We start from the raw sequence: 12,186 nt of genomic DNA, 5'->3' as shown, positions 1-12,186 counted from the left end.
AAATACAACCTCTCTGTTGTGTCCATTCAGAAATAAGCTGTTGTGCGACTTCATTCCCAGATTAAGACACCTGGAGCCTCTCTCTAGCAACAGCTGCCAACAAAAACTTCCATCGAAAAGATAATTTATTTACTGTTTATTTATTGAAACATAGCCTCATCTTGAAAGAACTCAGGGCAAACTATGGTCCATAAACCAGCATAGCATCAATGAAAAGCGGTATAAAATCACATAGAAACATAACAATGTAGCAATAATGCAAAACAATACAAATAGTATAAAACAGTGTAAAACAGCATAAAACAATATAAAAGCAATACAAATAGGATAAAACCAGTGTAAAACAATATAAAAATACAAATAGTATAAAAACAGTGTAAAACGGTATAAACCAATACAAATAGTATAAAAACTGTAAAAGTGTAAAACTATACAAATAGAATAAAAACAGGGCAAAACAATATAAGAACAATACAAAATATCATCAAACCGTATAAAAACCATCAGCAATAAAAAAAAACCAAAAGCCGAAAAACTCGGCGATGCAAGTTTTAATATTATCTTTCCCCCAAAACTGATTTATTTCCCCTCTCCGCTTTTTTTTTTTGAGAAATACCACCCTCCGCCAGCAGAGGGCGTCGCGCCTCCTCTTGATTTCCTGCTGCGCCTCTATTCCGAGCACTACGGCCTTCCTCAGCGAAGCAGCCGGGAAGCGAAGGCGGAGAAGCGGCGCTTCTCGCCCGAGAGGCGGGGGCGAAATCTCGCGGGAGTTGGGCGGGGAACTCTCGCGGCGCCGAGGAAGGAGGGAGGGAGGGAGGGAGGGAGAGCGAGCAGAGCTGGCCATGGCCGATTGGGGAGGGTGAGTGCGCGCGCGGGCGAAGCCGAAGGTGTCACGTGGGTCCCGCGCGGGCGGGGCGGCAGAGGGCGGGAGGGCGGCGACGGGGCGGAGGGGTCTCGCCTCGTCGCCTCAGGGACCCCGATTTTGGGGAGGGCGGGCGGGTTAACGGGCTTCTCCCCCCACCGGCGTCGGTGTTTCCTCGAGCTGGAGATCGAGGCCCGAGACTCATGCCGCCCCGCACGGCTTCTTTCTCGGTTGGTGTGCCGAGAGTGCTCCTGGGCATGTACAGAGTGCCCTACCGCCCTTGTAGTCGGAGAACAGACCCCCCCCCCCCGTTCCCCTGCTAACTCCCCGCTGCTTGGGAGGTTTTTTTTTTTTTTTGCAGGAGGGCTCTTCCCATCCACGTTTGCTTGGAGACCCAACAGCAGACACAACCACACAGACCAGTTTGGGCAGAAAAAGATAAACTGGGATGAATGGGATGAAGATGAATAGATCATGTTGCCTTTCGATTTTTATTAGCCGGGGTTGCATGAATGAAATGGGGGAGCATGGGAAACCCCGTGCCAAAAAAAAAAAAAAACACGTTGCATCAAGAAGTACTACAAAACCCCTAAACTCCAGGAGGGTCCATCTGCAGGCAGGGGACGATGGGTTTGAAGCCAGGCTCTGAGGGGGTCCCAGGGTGGGGAAGGCGCCCCCGACGCTGGCTTTTGTAGATCGGTTTCCTCTTCAACTGTTGAAGGTTGTGTTGCCATTTTGCTTCTGTTTTGCTTTTGATGTTTTTTTGCAACAGTTGGCTCCTTTTGTTTCCACTTGGGGTTGTGTGGTTGTTGTCCCAACACTGGTTAAAAGGAAGTGGAGACAAAAGAGCCCAGTGTTGCAAATAGAGGCAAACAAGCAAAGCCATAAACACCAACTCTGCAGGAGCCAGAAAGGAAGCTAACAAAAGTGTAAAAGAAAAAGATTAAAAAAAAAGAAACGGACATTTCTGATTTCTTTTCCAGCAAATTATTCTTTACTGTTACAAAAAGATCTCTTTTTTCTATTATCAAAACCACAAATCAAAAGTTCAGTTTTTTACTCCTTTCATGCAAACAAATGTAAGAGACTTCCAGACAGCAGTGAAATTGGGATTCCTTGGTGCCCTCTGATCTTGATTGTTTTCTTGCAGACGTTTCATGACCCAACTAGGTAACATCATCAGTGCTAGAAGAGAGAGGAGGGAGGGTTCATCATCATGGCACAGATGATATTACCTAGTTGGGTCATAAAATGCGTACAAGAAAAGAACCAAACTCAGCAAGCCCAGGGAGTGGGGGTTTGTGGAGAGGAGGAGGGAGGAGAAGGACTGTGGGGTCCTTGGTGCCCTCTGAACTTGCTTGTATTCTTGCAGGCGTTTCATAACCCAACTAGGTAACATCATCAGTACTAGAAAAGAGTGGGGTTTTGTGTAGTGGAGGAGGAGGAATTGGAGGAGATCTGTGAAGTCCTTGTTGCGCTTTGAGCTTCAGTGTTTTCTTGTAGACATTTCATGACCCAACTAGGTAACATCATCAGTACTAGAAAAGAGTGGGGTTTTGTGTAGTGGAGGAGGAGGAATTGGAGGAGATCTGTGAAGTCCTTGTTGCGCTTTGAGCTTCAGTGTTTTCTTGTAGACATTTCATGACCCAACTAGGTAACATCATCAGTACTAGAAAAGAGTGGGGTTTTGTGTAGTGGAGGAGGAGGAATTGGAGGAGATCTGTGAAGTCCTTGTTGCGCTTTGAGCTTCAGTGTTTTCTTGTAGACATTTCATGACCCAACTAGGTAACATCATCAGTACTAGAAAAGAGTGGGGTTTTGTGTAGTGGAGGAGGAGGAATTGGAGGAGATCTGTGAAGTCCTTGTTGCGCTTTGAGCTTCAGTGTTTTCTTGTAGACATTTCATGACCCAACTAGGTAACATCATCCAATCACTTCCAACTCCATAGTTCAACCTTGAGCTGCAAATACTCTCTTCTTTCGACAGCAATAAATGCATTTGCCATCTTTTCTCTAATCAAAGAAGTCTAGACTATTTTTAAAACTGATTTGGAGAGCTGCAGTTCGGGATGCATTAACTTGACGTGTGCGAAGAGAAAGGTCCTAATTTTTTTAAAAAATATTATTTTTAATTGTATGGACAGTGGAACTCGGATGCAGATGGAGGAGGCTGAGGGGAACACCACCGTCTTCTCCATCCTGAAGTCCTACAACCACTTCATGGCCCTCTCCATGGAGGAATCGTCTGTCCAGGATGCCCCACCGTCTCCTCCGGGCTCACTCCAGGCACACTACCAGCAAATGATGAAGGTGAGACAGTGCTCCTCAGTGGTCACACTCGGCAAACGATCACCTACCAAGCAAGCAAAAAATTAGCAAACTGAATAATGACATATATATTATAAGTCCAGCTTGCCCAGCCTGGGGTCTCTGCTCAGCCAGCAATTATAGATGTCTCTCTTTCTTCCCTCTTCTTCCCCCTGAACCTTCAACATGACACAATAGTTTCCAGTGTGCTAATTTTTAATAATTTTACTATGGTGTTTATGCTGTTTTAACTTTGGATTGAGAGCTACCCAGGGATGGCTATAAGGTGAATGGCTATATAATTTTTTAAGTAAATAAATTAGTTGAGTTTAAGTAGTTGTGATTCGGTCCACAGGGAGAAGGACGTGCCTGTTTTAGTTTGGAGGTGAACCAACAGAAAAGCTCCTAGATCTTCTGCCCACCAAATATTTTGCCTATCTGAACTAGCTAATACATCCCTAAGGTTAAGGTGAGCTGCCCCCGGAGCTTCGCATAATCCCTGACCTCCGATCCTTCCGACACGCCCTAAAAAGTTGGCTTTTCCAGCAAGCTGGCCTGGCCTGTTAATTTTATCTCATTTTTTAAATGTATTGTCCTATAAATTGGGTTTGTTTTTTGGATATGTATTTATTTATTTTTTTTTACTTTCGGGATGTGTGTTTTTTAATGTTGTACGCCGCCCTGAGTCCTTTGGGAGAAGGGCGGCATATAAATCCAATAAAACAAACAAATAAGGTAAAGGTTCCCCTCGCCCACATATGTGATAGTCATTTCTGACTCTAGGGGGCAGTGCTCATCTCTGTTTCAAAGCCAAAGAGCCAGCACTGTCCGAAGACGTCTCTGTGCTCATGTGGCCGGCATGACTAAACACCGAAGGCGCATGGAATGCTGTTACCTTCCCACCAAAGGTGGTTCCTATTTTTCTACTTGCATTTTTAAAGTGCTTTTGAACTGCTTGATTGGCAGAAGCTGGGTCAAGGAATGGGAGCTCACTCTGTTACGCGCCAAACTGCCGACCTTTCTGATTGACAAGCTCAGTGTCTTAGCCACTGAGCCACCACATTCCTCAGAGAGTCAAGGTCATTTTGTCCCTGCACCTGGACTGACATCTTCCTTCATGACAGTGATTGGACCATGTGATGGACTTGTGGGTGCTGGGGCAAGGTCTTGAACTTTATTTTTTCTTTTTCAACTTTTTATTTTGTTTATGCAAACCTCACATCTTTGCAACACATTACACTTCTTTTACATATCTGTTGTGATTCTTTTATCTGTACATATAAGTCTTATATAACTATAATTAAACTATAACCATAACTAAACTATAACTAAACTAAACTATATATGTGTTTGTGTTACAACCCCTGGTATGCCCAAATATGGGAGGGAACTCACTACTCCCCCTTTCCATCTATCGGCTCACTGCAGGAGACCATCCAGGCAGAAAACCATATTTTTAATGTTGCCTTTTTATATTTGTGTTGTATTTGGTCTCTTTTTTCCCTTTCGGTGTCAACGGGTCAGCTGGAAGAGCAGGCCGGGCAAATCCATTCGGGTACGCGGCTTTTGCAGATGGAGCGGGAGAAAATGCAGATGGAATTAAGTCACAAGAGGGCTCGGATTGAACTCGAGAAGGCCGCCAACATGAATGCTAACAAATTTGAGGTGAGCTGGGGAGCTAGCTGATGAGAGCTAAATAGCTTGAAATAGATCTATACTAGTCTCCCTTTATTTATTTATCAGCACAAATACAATACAATACAATAATACAATACAATAGTAGAGTTGGAAGGGACCTTGGAGGTCTTCTAGTCCAACCCCCTGCCTAGGCAGGAAACCCTATACCGTTTCAGACAGATGGCTATCCAACATCTTCTTAAAGACTTCCAGTGTTGGGGCATTCACAACTTCTGGAGGCAAGCTGTTCCACTGATCAATTGTTCTAACTGTCAGGAAATTTCTCCTTAGTTCTAAGTTGCTTCTCTCCTTGATTAGTTTCCACCCATTGCTTCTTGTTCTACCCTCAGGTGCCTTGGAGAATAGTTTGACTCCCTCTTCTTTGTGGCAACCCCATATATATGATAGATAGATAGATAAGAGTGTTAGAGTTAGACGGCAGAGAAGGAGAAAGAGAAACGACAGCGTAATTATTCAAAAAGAGAAAGGGAACCATTCTACCCCTCAGATAGAAGGACTCAATGCCGAAATGCGATCGACTCGACTACACAAAGCCACAGCTTGACATGAGATTAGAACATTGGGAAACCGCAAACCAAAATGTTCCGTTGGCATTTTATTTTTTATTTTTATTATTTTGAAAGATAGGGAAGGAAAATTGGCCTAAGTGGTTTAAAATGGTACATTAAAGATGGGGAAATGGAAAAGAAAGCTTTCGCTGCCCAAGAACAAGTATTGCGCGCAAGTGTTATCAAAGGAACACTGGGGGATAAAAAAGGCGTTTAGATGGAAAATGGAAAAACCGCTGATTGTGGGGAGCGGGAAAGCCGTGGACTGCATAATGGCTAGATGCAGCTGATTTGCATCACAAAGCAAGCCACGATCCAGTTGGAAGGCGGCTACACCGGTCTTCATGTCAAAAACAACAACAGATTGACCATAAAAAGCATGGGACCCAGCTTTGAAAATGACTTGAGCGAAGATTTTTACAGGGTTTTAAAATTCAGACTGTGGAATATAACACATCAAAAGACTGCGGGATGCTCTCTAAGCTTGGTAGGTTTTGGGTTTTTTTTTGCAGATGTTTCATGACCCAACTAGGTAACATCATCAGTGCTAGAAGAGAGAGGAGGGAGGGTTCATCGTCATGGCACAGATGATATTACCTAGTTGGGTCATGAAATGCGTACAAGAAAACAACCGAACTCAGCAAGTCCAAGGACCCCACAGTCGTCCTCCTCTTCCACTCTACAACCCCCCTCCTTTCTAGCACTGAAGATGTTCCCTAGTTGGGTCATGAAACGTCTGCAAGAAAACCACCCAGATCCGAGAGCACCAAGCACCCCACAGTCCTCTTCCTCCTCTTCCTCCCCCTCCTCTTCCACCTCCTCCCCTTTTCTCCATCCTCCCTCATTTTCTTCCTCCCCTTCTCCTTCTCCTTTTTCCTCCTCCTCCTCTTTCACTCTAGAATCCCCACTCCATTCTAGCACTGATGATGTTCCCTAGCTGGTCATGAAATGTCTGCAAAAAGCCCACCAAGCTCAGAGAGCACCAGGGACCCCACAATTCAACCCTGAGCTACTAATCTTCTCTTCTGTTGGTACCCCAAACGTTAGCTGTCATTGAAAAGAACTTCGATTTATTGATGTAGCTTTTCCATGATACAGAATGGGTAGTCCTTGACTTACGACTTGTAGCTTAGCAACCGTTGGATGTTACGACAGGCCTACCTCGAGGGTACGTAGGCCCTACTTCCGAAGTGCCTGCGGTTACTTCCAAGCGCCTTGAAATCCTTTCGTAGTGGTAGTATTGTTTTCTCCTAAACTTTCTCTTGCTGTCTTCTTTTTTCCAGCGGGAAGCGGATCGCAATCAGGATCTCCTGAAGCGCATCAAGCAGTGTCAGGAGAGGGAAACCGAGGCGAAAAATGCCCTTCAGGAACAAGTTGTGACCAACAAGACCTGCCAGAAGGAAATAGAGGCCCTGAATAAGAAGTTGCAGGAGAAGGAGACCAAGCTCACCGAGGCGAATGAAGTGAGGGCCGAGCCGTTGATTTGGTGAAAGTGTATTTGATGTCATTTTGGAGTCTAAAAGGGTGATGGTCCAAATAACTTTTGTGTTGCAGGAGTTAGGTGACAGTTTTTAAAAAAAGGGGGACACCGAGTGGTCCCTTTTCCTTGAAATGAATGGCAGCATCTTCTGATGCTTTAAGGCTGGGACGGTAGCTGTTAAGAAGCTGTATCGTTAAGCAATTCCAGAGGGAGAATTCTTGGGGGCATAAATAAGAAAAATGGACAGTTTGAAATAAGGAGGAGTTTCATGACAGGGAGAACAATTAACCAGTGGAACGACTTTCCACCAAAAGCTGCAACACTGGAAGTTTTTAAAGAAAAGACTGGGTAGCCATTTGTCTGGAATGGTATAGGGTCTCCTGCTTGAACCGGGGGCTGGACTAGAAGATCTCTAAGTTCCCTTACAGCTCTATTAATTCTCTCTCTCTATGTCTCTCTCTTTTTCTCTATCTATCTATCTATCTATCTATCTATCTATCTATCTATCATCTATCTATCTATCTTCCTCTTTCTCTCTCTCTCTCTCTACCTTTATCATCTATCTATCCATCCATCCATCCATCTATCTTTCTGCATCTATATCTATCTATCCATCCATCAACTATCATCTCTCTCTTTCTCTCTCTCTTTCTATATCCATCCATCATCTATCATCCATCCATCCATCCATCTCTATCTATCTATCTATCTATCTATCTATCTATCTATCTATCTATCTTCTATCTACCTATCATCTATATCTATTATCTATCAATCTATTTGTCTATCTATCATCTATCTATCTATCATCTATCTATTATCTATCTTCTATCTACCTATCATCTATATATTATCTATCTATCTATCTATCTATCTATCTATCTATCTATCTATCTATCTATCTATCTATCTATCTTATGGCAAGAAGCCCGAAATTGGAGAGAAATTGCAAAGCGAACTCTTTGGTTCCCGGAGCGGCTCCGTAATTGCTTTACAAAGGCGAGAAAAGCTGAAAAAGGCTGCTTCAGATCTTTATTTTTTTTCCCTAGCCCGCCTGTAATCTAGGTTTGAAAACTGGCTTATCCGGCTCTATGCCAAACTTAAGATCGTCACCGTTGCTTATCCGTGGGAGGACGTAGAGAAGCTCTCTTTTGAAAGCGCAGGCGGGGAGGAAGCACTTCCCCATTTGCATCCCTTTGATGGGGTCTTTACTAGATGGAGCAGGCTGCCTTTGAAAGTTTCCCCTTGCAAGTCCTTTTAGTAAATAACAACACTCAAGGGAGCATCAGAAGGAACAAAGAACGGGGGCTGCTGCGTGTTTAAAAGGTCCAGATCAGCCTCGTTGGGGTCTCATGTACATTTTAGCTTTTGATCAGAAGTTTATTTCTTCTCTGCTGAGCCCAGAATCTTCCATTTGGACAGCACGGGGGGAAAAGAGAAAAGAAAGCACTAAATATACAATTATATATTCAAGAGTGAGATATAAAGGGGGAAAAAACATAGTTAGAATAGATTAGCGAAGGGAAGGGAATAAGAAATGATGTTAAACTATATTTGGGTTTGCGGGAATATCACCCCACGAAAACATAAATTGAGATTTGAAAGAGACACCTATAACAACAGAAAAAGAAAGGGAGAGAGGAAGAGAGGAAGAGAGGAAGAGGAGGGAAGGAATGTAAGGAGAGTTTGCTGTAGTGTGAAAAATGTCCATAACTCCCCTTTTTCCCCACTGCCTTTACAATTTCATAATGGTCACTAAATGAACTTCTGTGGGTCGAGGGCTGCCTCTACGTTTGCTCACCAAAAATTGGTTTGCTACGAGACGGGCAGCCAATAAAGAAACAAATCAATTCAATAAATCAATTCAATCAATTCAATAATGGGGATGCTGCAACGGTTGTAAGTGTGAGAAACCTTTAGTGCCATTGTAACTTTGACCTGTCACTAAACAAACTGTTGTGAGTCAAGGACTACCTGTAGGAAAAAGATCCAGATGCAGCCATCTTTTCTTTTGGGTCTTCGGCCTGCCTCACTTTCTATTATTCTGCTATGCCTTTTCTATGGTGGGAAAATGGGAGGGGGGGATTGTACGGAGTTAGATGATATGTAGCCATAACAACATTCTTTCTAGAAAGCCAAGGTCATCCTTTGTCTCTGCACCTCTGCACCTGACTGGAACTGGATGGGTATAAGCGGCCAGCATGGCAATGGGAGATTGGACCATGGGATGGACTTGTGGGTGTTGGGGCAGGATCTTTAACTTTCAACTGGGTGGGGAAAACTGGGAAGCTTTCAGATTCAGGTTTTCCCAACATGGCTCTCTTAATAAATTGGAACTTTGAGGAATACTTTGCCTCGGACTCTGATTTACTTTTGGATGTTATTTGGAATCCTGCCACCGGATCAGGGTCATTGGTTCCCCTATTCATTTTAGCATTGGATCCGAAGTTTATTCCTTCAACGTAGGCTCCTCAAGGTTTCAGTTTGAACAGCCTGTTAGGCAGTGTATGAATTTCGTAAATAACAAATAAACACCAACTATTTCTTTCTCCCTCAGACCATCAATGCCTTGAAGGGGAAAGTATCAGAGTCCCAGTGGAACACGATGAATCAAGAGATGGAGATAAAGAAGCAGCAATCCCGAAACCAGGAATTGACCGAACAATTCGATGTGCTTCACAAGTAAGCGGGAATGGGCGGGAATTTGATTCTTAGTCTTTAGCAACAAAGTGTAGTGCAAGGAGGCTTGTGAGGCGTGCACCTCCTTGGAGAATGTGATTTATGACACAGACTGAGAGGGGAGGGGAGAAACAGGAGCAAAATTCAGCCATAATTTAAATGAGGTGAGATCTGACTGCAATGAGGTATTGCCGAAATGGTGTTCCTAATAAATGACTGGTTTTCTTTTCAAACTTGGCTCGAGGCTCATGAATTAATAAGGGGATTTTTCGGAAACATGACACAGAAAAGGTAGCCTTGAAAATGGACAAACCTTGAAAAATATGTCCGTTTTTTTTTAAAACATCCAACTATTGTGGCCTGTCGGCTGCTGGAGGGGCCAGCTGACCTGGGTGACGGAGAATCTCCATAGACATTAATGAGAGAAGCGTTGGAGTTCAACCGAAGTCTACCCACCTTAAAGTTGCTGAGGTTTAGAAACAGCGCTGTGTACGATAAATGAATATTTTATCTCCATTTTCAACAGAAAATGGCAAGAGGCCACTCAGCAAATCCAACTTCTTCAGGCAAAGGAAGAGCTCATGTCTAAGAAGGATCAGAAGATTCAGGTGAGGCCTCTTACGTCCTTCCTCTTTGTGTTACCTGGAGATACATTTCCACCCAGCTACTCTTAGGAAAGCACCAAAGTTTCACTATTTATTAGGGAGTAATCTTGTTCAGTTGTCTTCTGAAAGTTTTTTCTGGGCCCTGTTTCTGCAGGATCTGGAGCAAAAGATCTCCATGCAAGAACAAGATGCGGTCATTGTGAAGAACATGAAGACGGAGCTGGCTCAGTTTCCCCAAATGGAACGGGAATTGCAGCAACTCAGGGAGGAGAACGCCTACCTTAGGTAAGGAACAGAAAATGATCATTTATTTGGATTGTCTGTCAGTGTGTCAAGACCTGCATTCGGGTGTTTTTCTCTCTCTCCTCCTCCTTGTGCTTGGTTTTGTCCCCAGTTTTGTTATCACAATTATGTGCTGAATGTAGTTGTGTTAGCTGTGCTAAAGTGAAACTAACCTTTAGTTGATCCTGTTAACTGTGCTAAAGCGAAACTAACCTTTAGATGATCTTGTTAACTGTGCTAAAGCGAAAGTAACCTTTAGATGACCCTAACTGTTAACTGTGCTAAAGTGAAACTAACTTTTAGATGATCCTAACTGTTAACTGTGCTAAAGCGAAAGTAACCTTTAGATGACCCTAACTCTTAACTGTGCTGAAGCGAAACTAACCTTTAGATGACCCTGTTAACTTTGCTAAAGTTGAACTAACCTTTAGATGATTGTGTTAACTGTGCTAAAGCGAAAGTAACCTTTAGATGACCCTAACTGTTAACTGTGCTAAAGCGAAAGTAACCTTTAGATGACCCTAACTGTTAACTGTGCTAAAGCGAAACTAACCTTTAGATGACCCTAACTCTTAACTGTGCTGAAGCGAAACTAACCTTTAGATGACCCTGTTAACTTTGCTAAAGTTGAACTAACCTTTAGATGATCGTGTTAACTGTGCTAAAGCAAAAGTAACCTTTAGATGACCCTAACTGTTAACTGTGCTAAAGCGAAAGTAACCTTTAGATGACCCTAACTGTTAACTGTGCTAAAGCGAAACTAACTTTTAGATGACTCCAGCTGTTTTGGAGGGACCGCTTTGGACAGCGCTGGCTCTTCACCTTTGAAACGGAGATGAGCACCGGCCCCCTAGAGTCAGGAATGACTAGCACATATGTGCGAGGGGAACATTTACCTTTACCTTTACCTCACAGGGAAATGAGAGAAAACAACGGATTACTGAAAGAGGAAGTCGAGGGTCTTCAAAGGAAGCTTGAGAGATTTGAAAAGGTCCAGACAGAACGGGTGGCTTTGGAATTGGAGAAGGAGGTAAAATTCCGCAATGGCTACACACCTCTTTCCTACTTCTGCTCTTAGCAGGGAATAAGATTCATTGTTTTTTTAGGCTGAACGCAGATCGTCCGCGACTTACGACCACAATTGAGCTGGAAATCGATGTCGTTAAGTGAGACATTTGTCGAGTGAATTTTGCCCCTACAACCTTTCTTGCCACCCTTGTTAAGTGAATCACTGCAGTTAATAAGTTAGTAACCTGGTTGTTAAGTGAATCCAGGTTCCCCGCTGACTTGTTAGAAGGTCACAAAAGATGACCGTGGGGACACAGCAACGGTCATAAGTACGAAGCACTTGCCAAGCACCTGAATTTTGATCACATGATCATGGGGGGTGCTACGATAGTCATAAGTGTGAAAAATGATCATAAGTCACCTTTTTTTTCAGTGCCGTGGTAACTTTGAACAGTCACTAAATGAATCGTTGTAAGTCGAGGTTGTAATGACTTGCCACCATTCGTTTGGTCACCTTTCCAAGTTGCAACGGTGGTTAAGCGAACACGGGGGTCGTAACGCGAATGGATCGGTCCTTAAGTGAGTCGATACATTCCTATGGGTGGGCGTTTTTTCTTCTCTTAAACCGGCGCCAAAAGTTTCGTTTTCGGCAAAAACCGTCCTAAATTGGCATCCGTCACATGAGTGCAGAACACTGCAGCCGGTTATAAGGGGAACT

At 43.5% G+C, this 12,186-nt stretch overlaps 1 protein-coding gene across 2 annotated transcripts in view; it reads left to right on the top strand.

The window, feature by feature from the left end:
• Positions 1-781: 781 nt before the first annotated feature.
• MAD1L1 (mitotic arrest deficient 1 like 1) overlaps positions 782-12,186 on the top strand; it is a 277,755-nt gene continuing 266,350 nt past the window's right edge. The window contains exons 1-8 of one of the 2 annotated variants that reach the window (XM_081965617.1): positions 782-859; positions 3,006-3,171; positions 4,693-4,833; positions 6,698-6,877; positions 9,452-9,576; positions 10,100-10,181; positions 10,333-10,463; positions 11,376-11,490. In XM_081965617.1, coding sequence (XP_081821743.1) covers positions 843-859; positions 3,006-3,171; positions 4,693-4,833; positions 6,698-6,877; positions 9,452-9,576; positions 10,100-10,181; positions 10,333-10,463; positions 11,376-11,490 — 957 coding nt within the window. In that variant the 5' untranslated portion in view covers positions 782-842. Of the gene's footprint in view, positions 860-959; positions 1,093-3,005; positions 3,172-4,692; positions 4,834-6,697; positions 6,878-9,451; positions 9,577-10,099; positions 10,182-10,332; positions 10,464-11,375; positions 11,491-12,186 lie in introns of those variants that run through there. The other variant, XM_081965618.1, reaches the window with a different exon arrangement.

This window comes from Natrix helvetica (assembly GCF_964273705.1).
Source record: "Natrix helvetica genome assembly, chromosome: 13".
Classification (NCBI taxonomy): domain Eukaryota; kingdom Metazoa; phylum Chordata; class Lepidosauria; order Squamata; family Natricidae; genus Natrix; species Natrix helvetica.
Note: the sequence above shows the minus strand (reverse complement) of the source record. Positions and strands in the feature narration are given on the sequence as shown.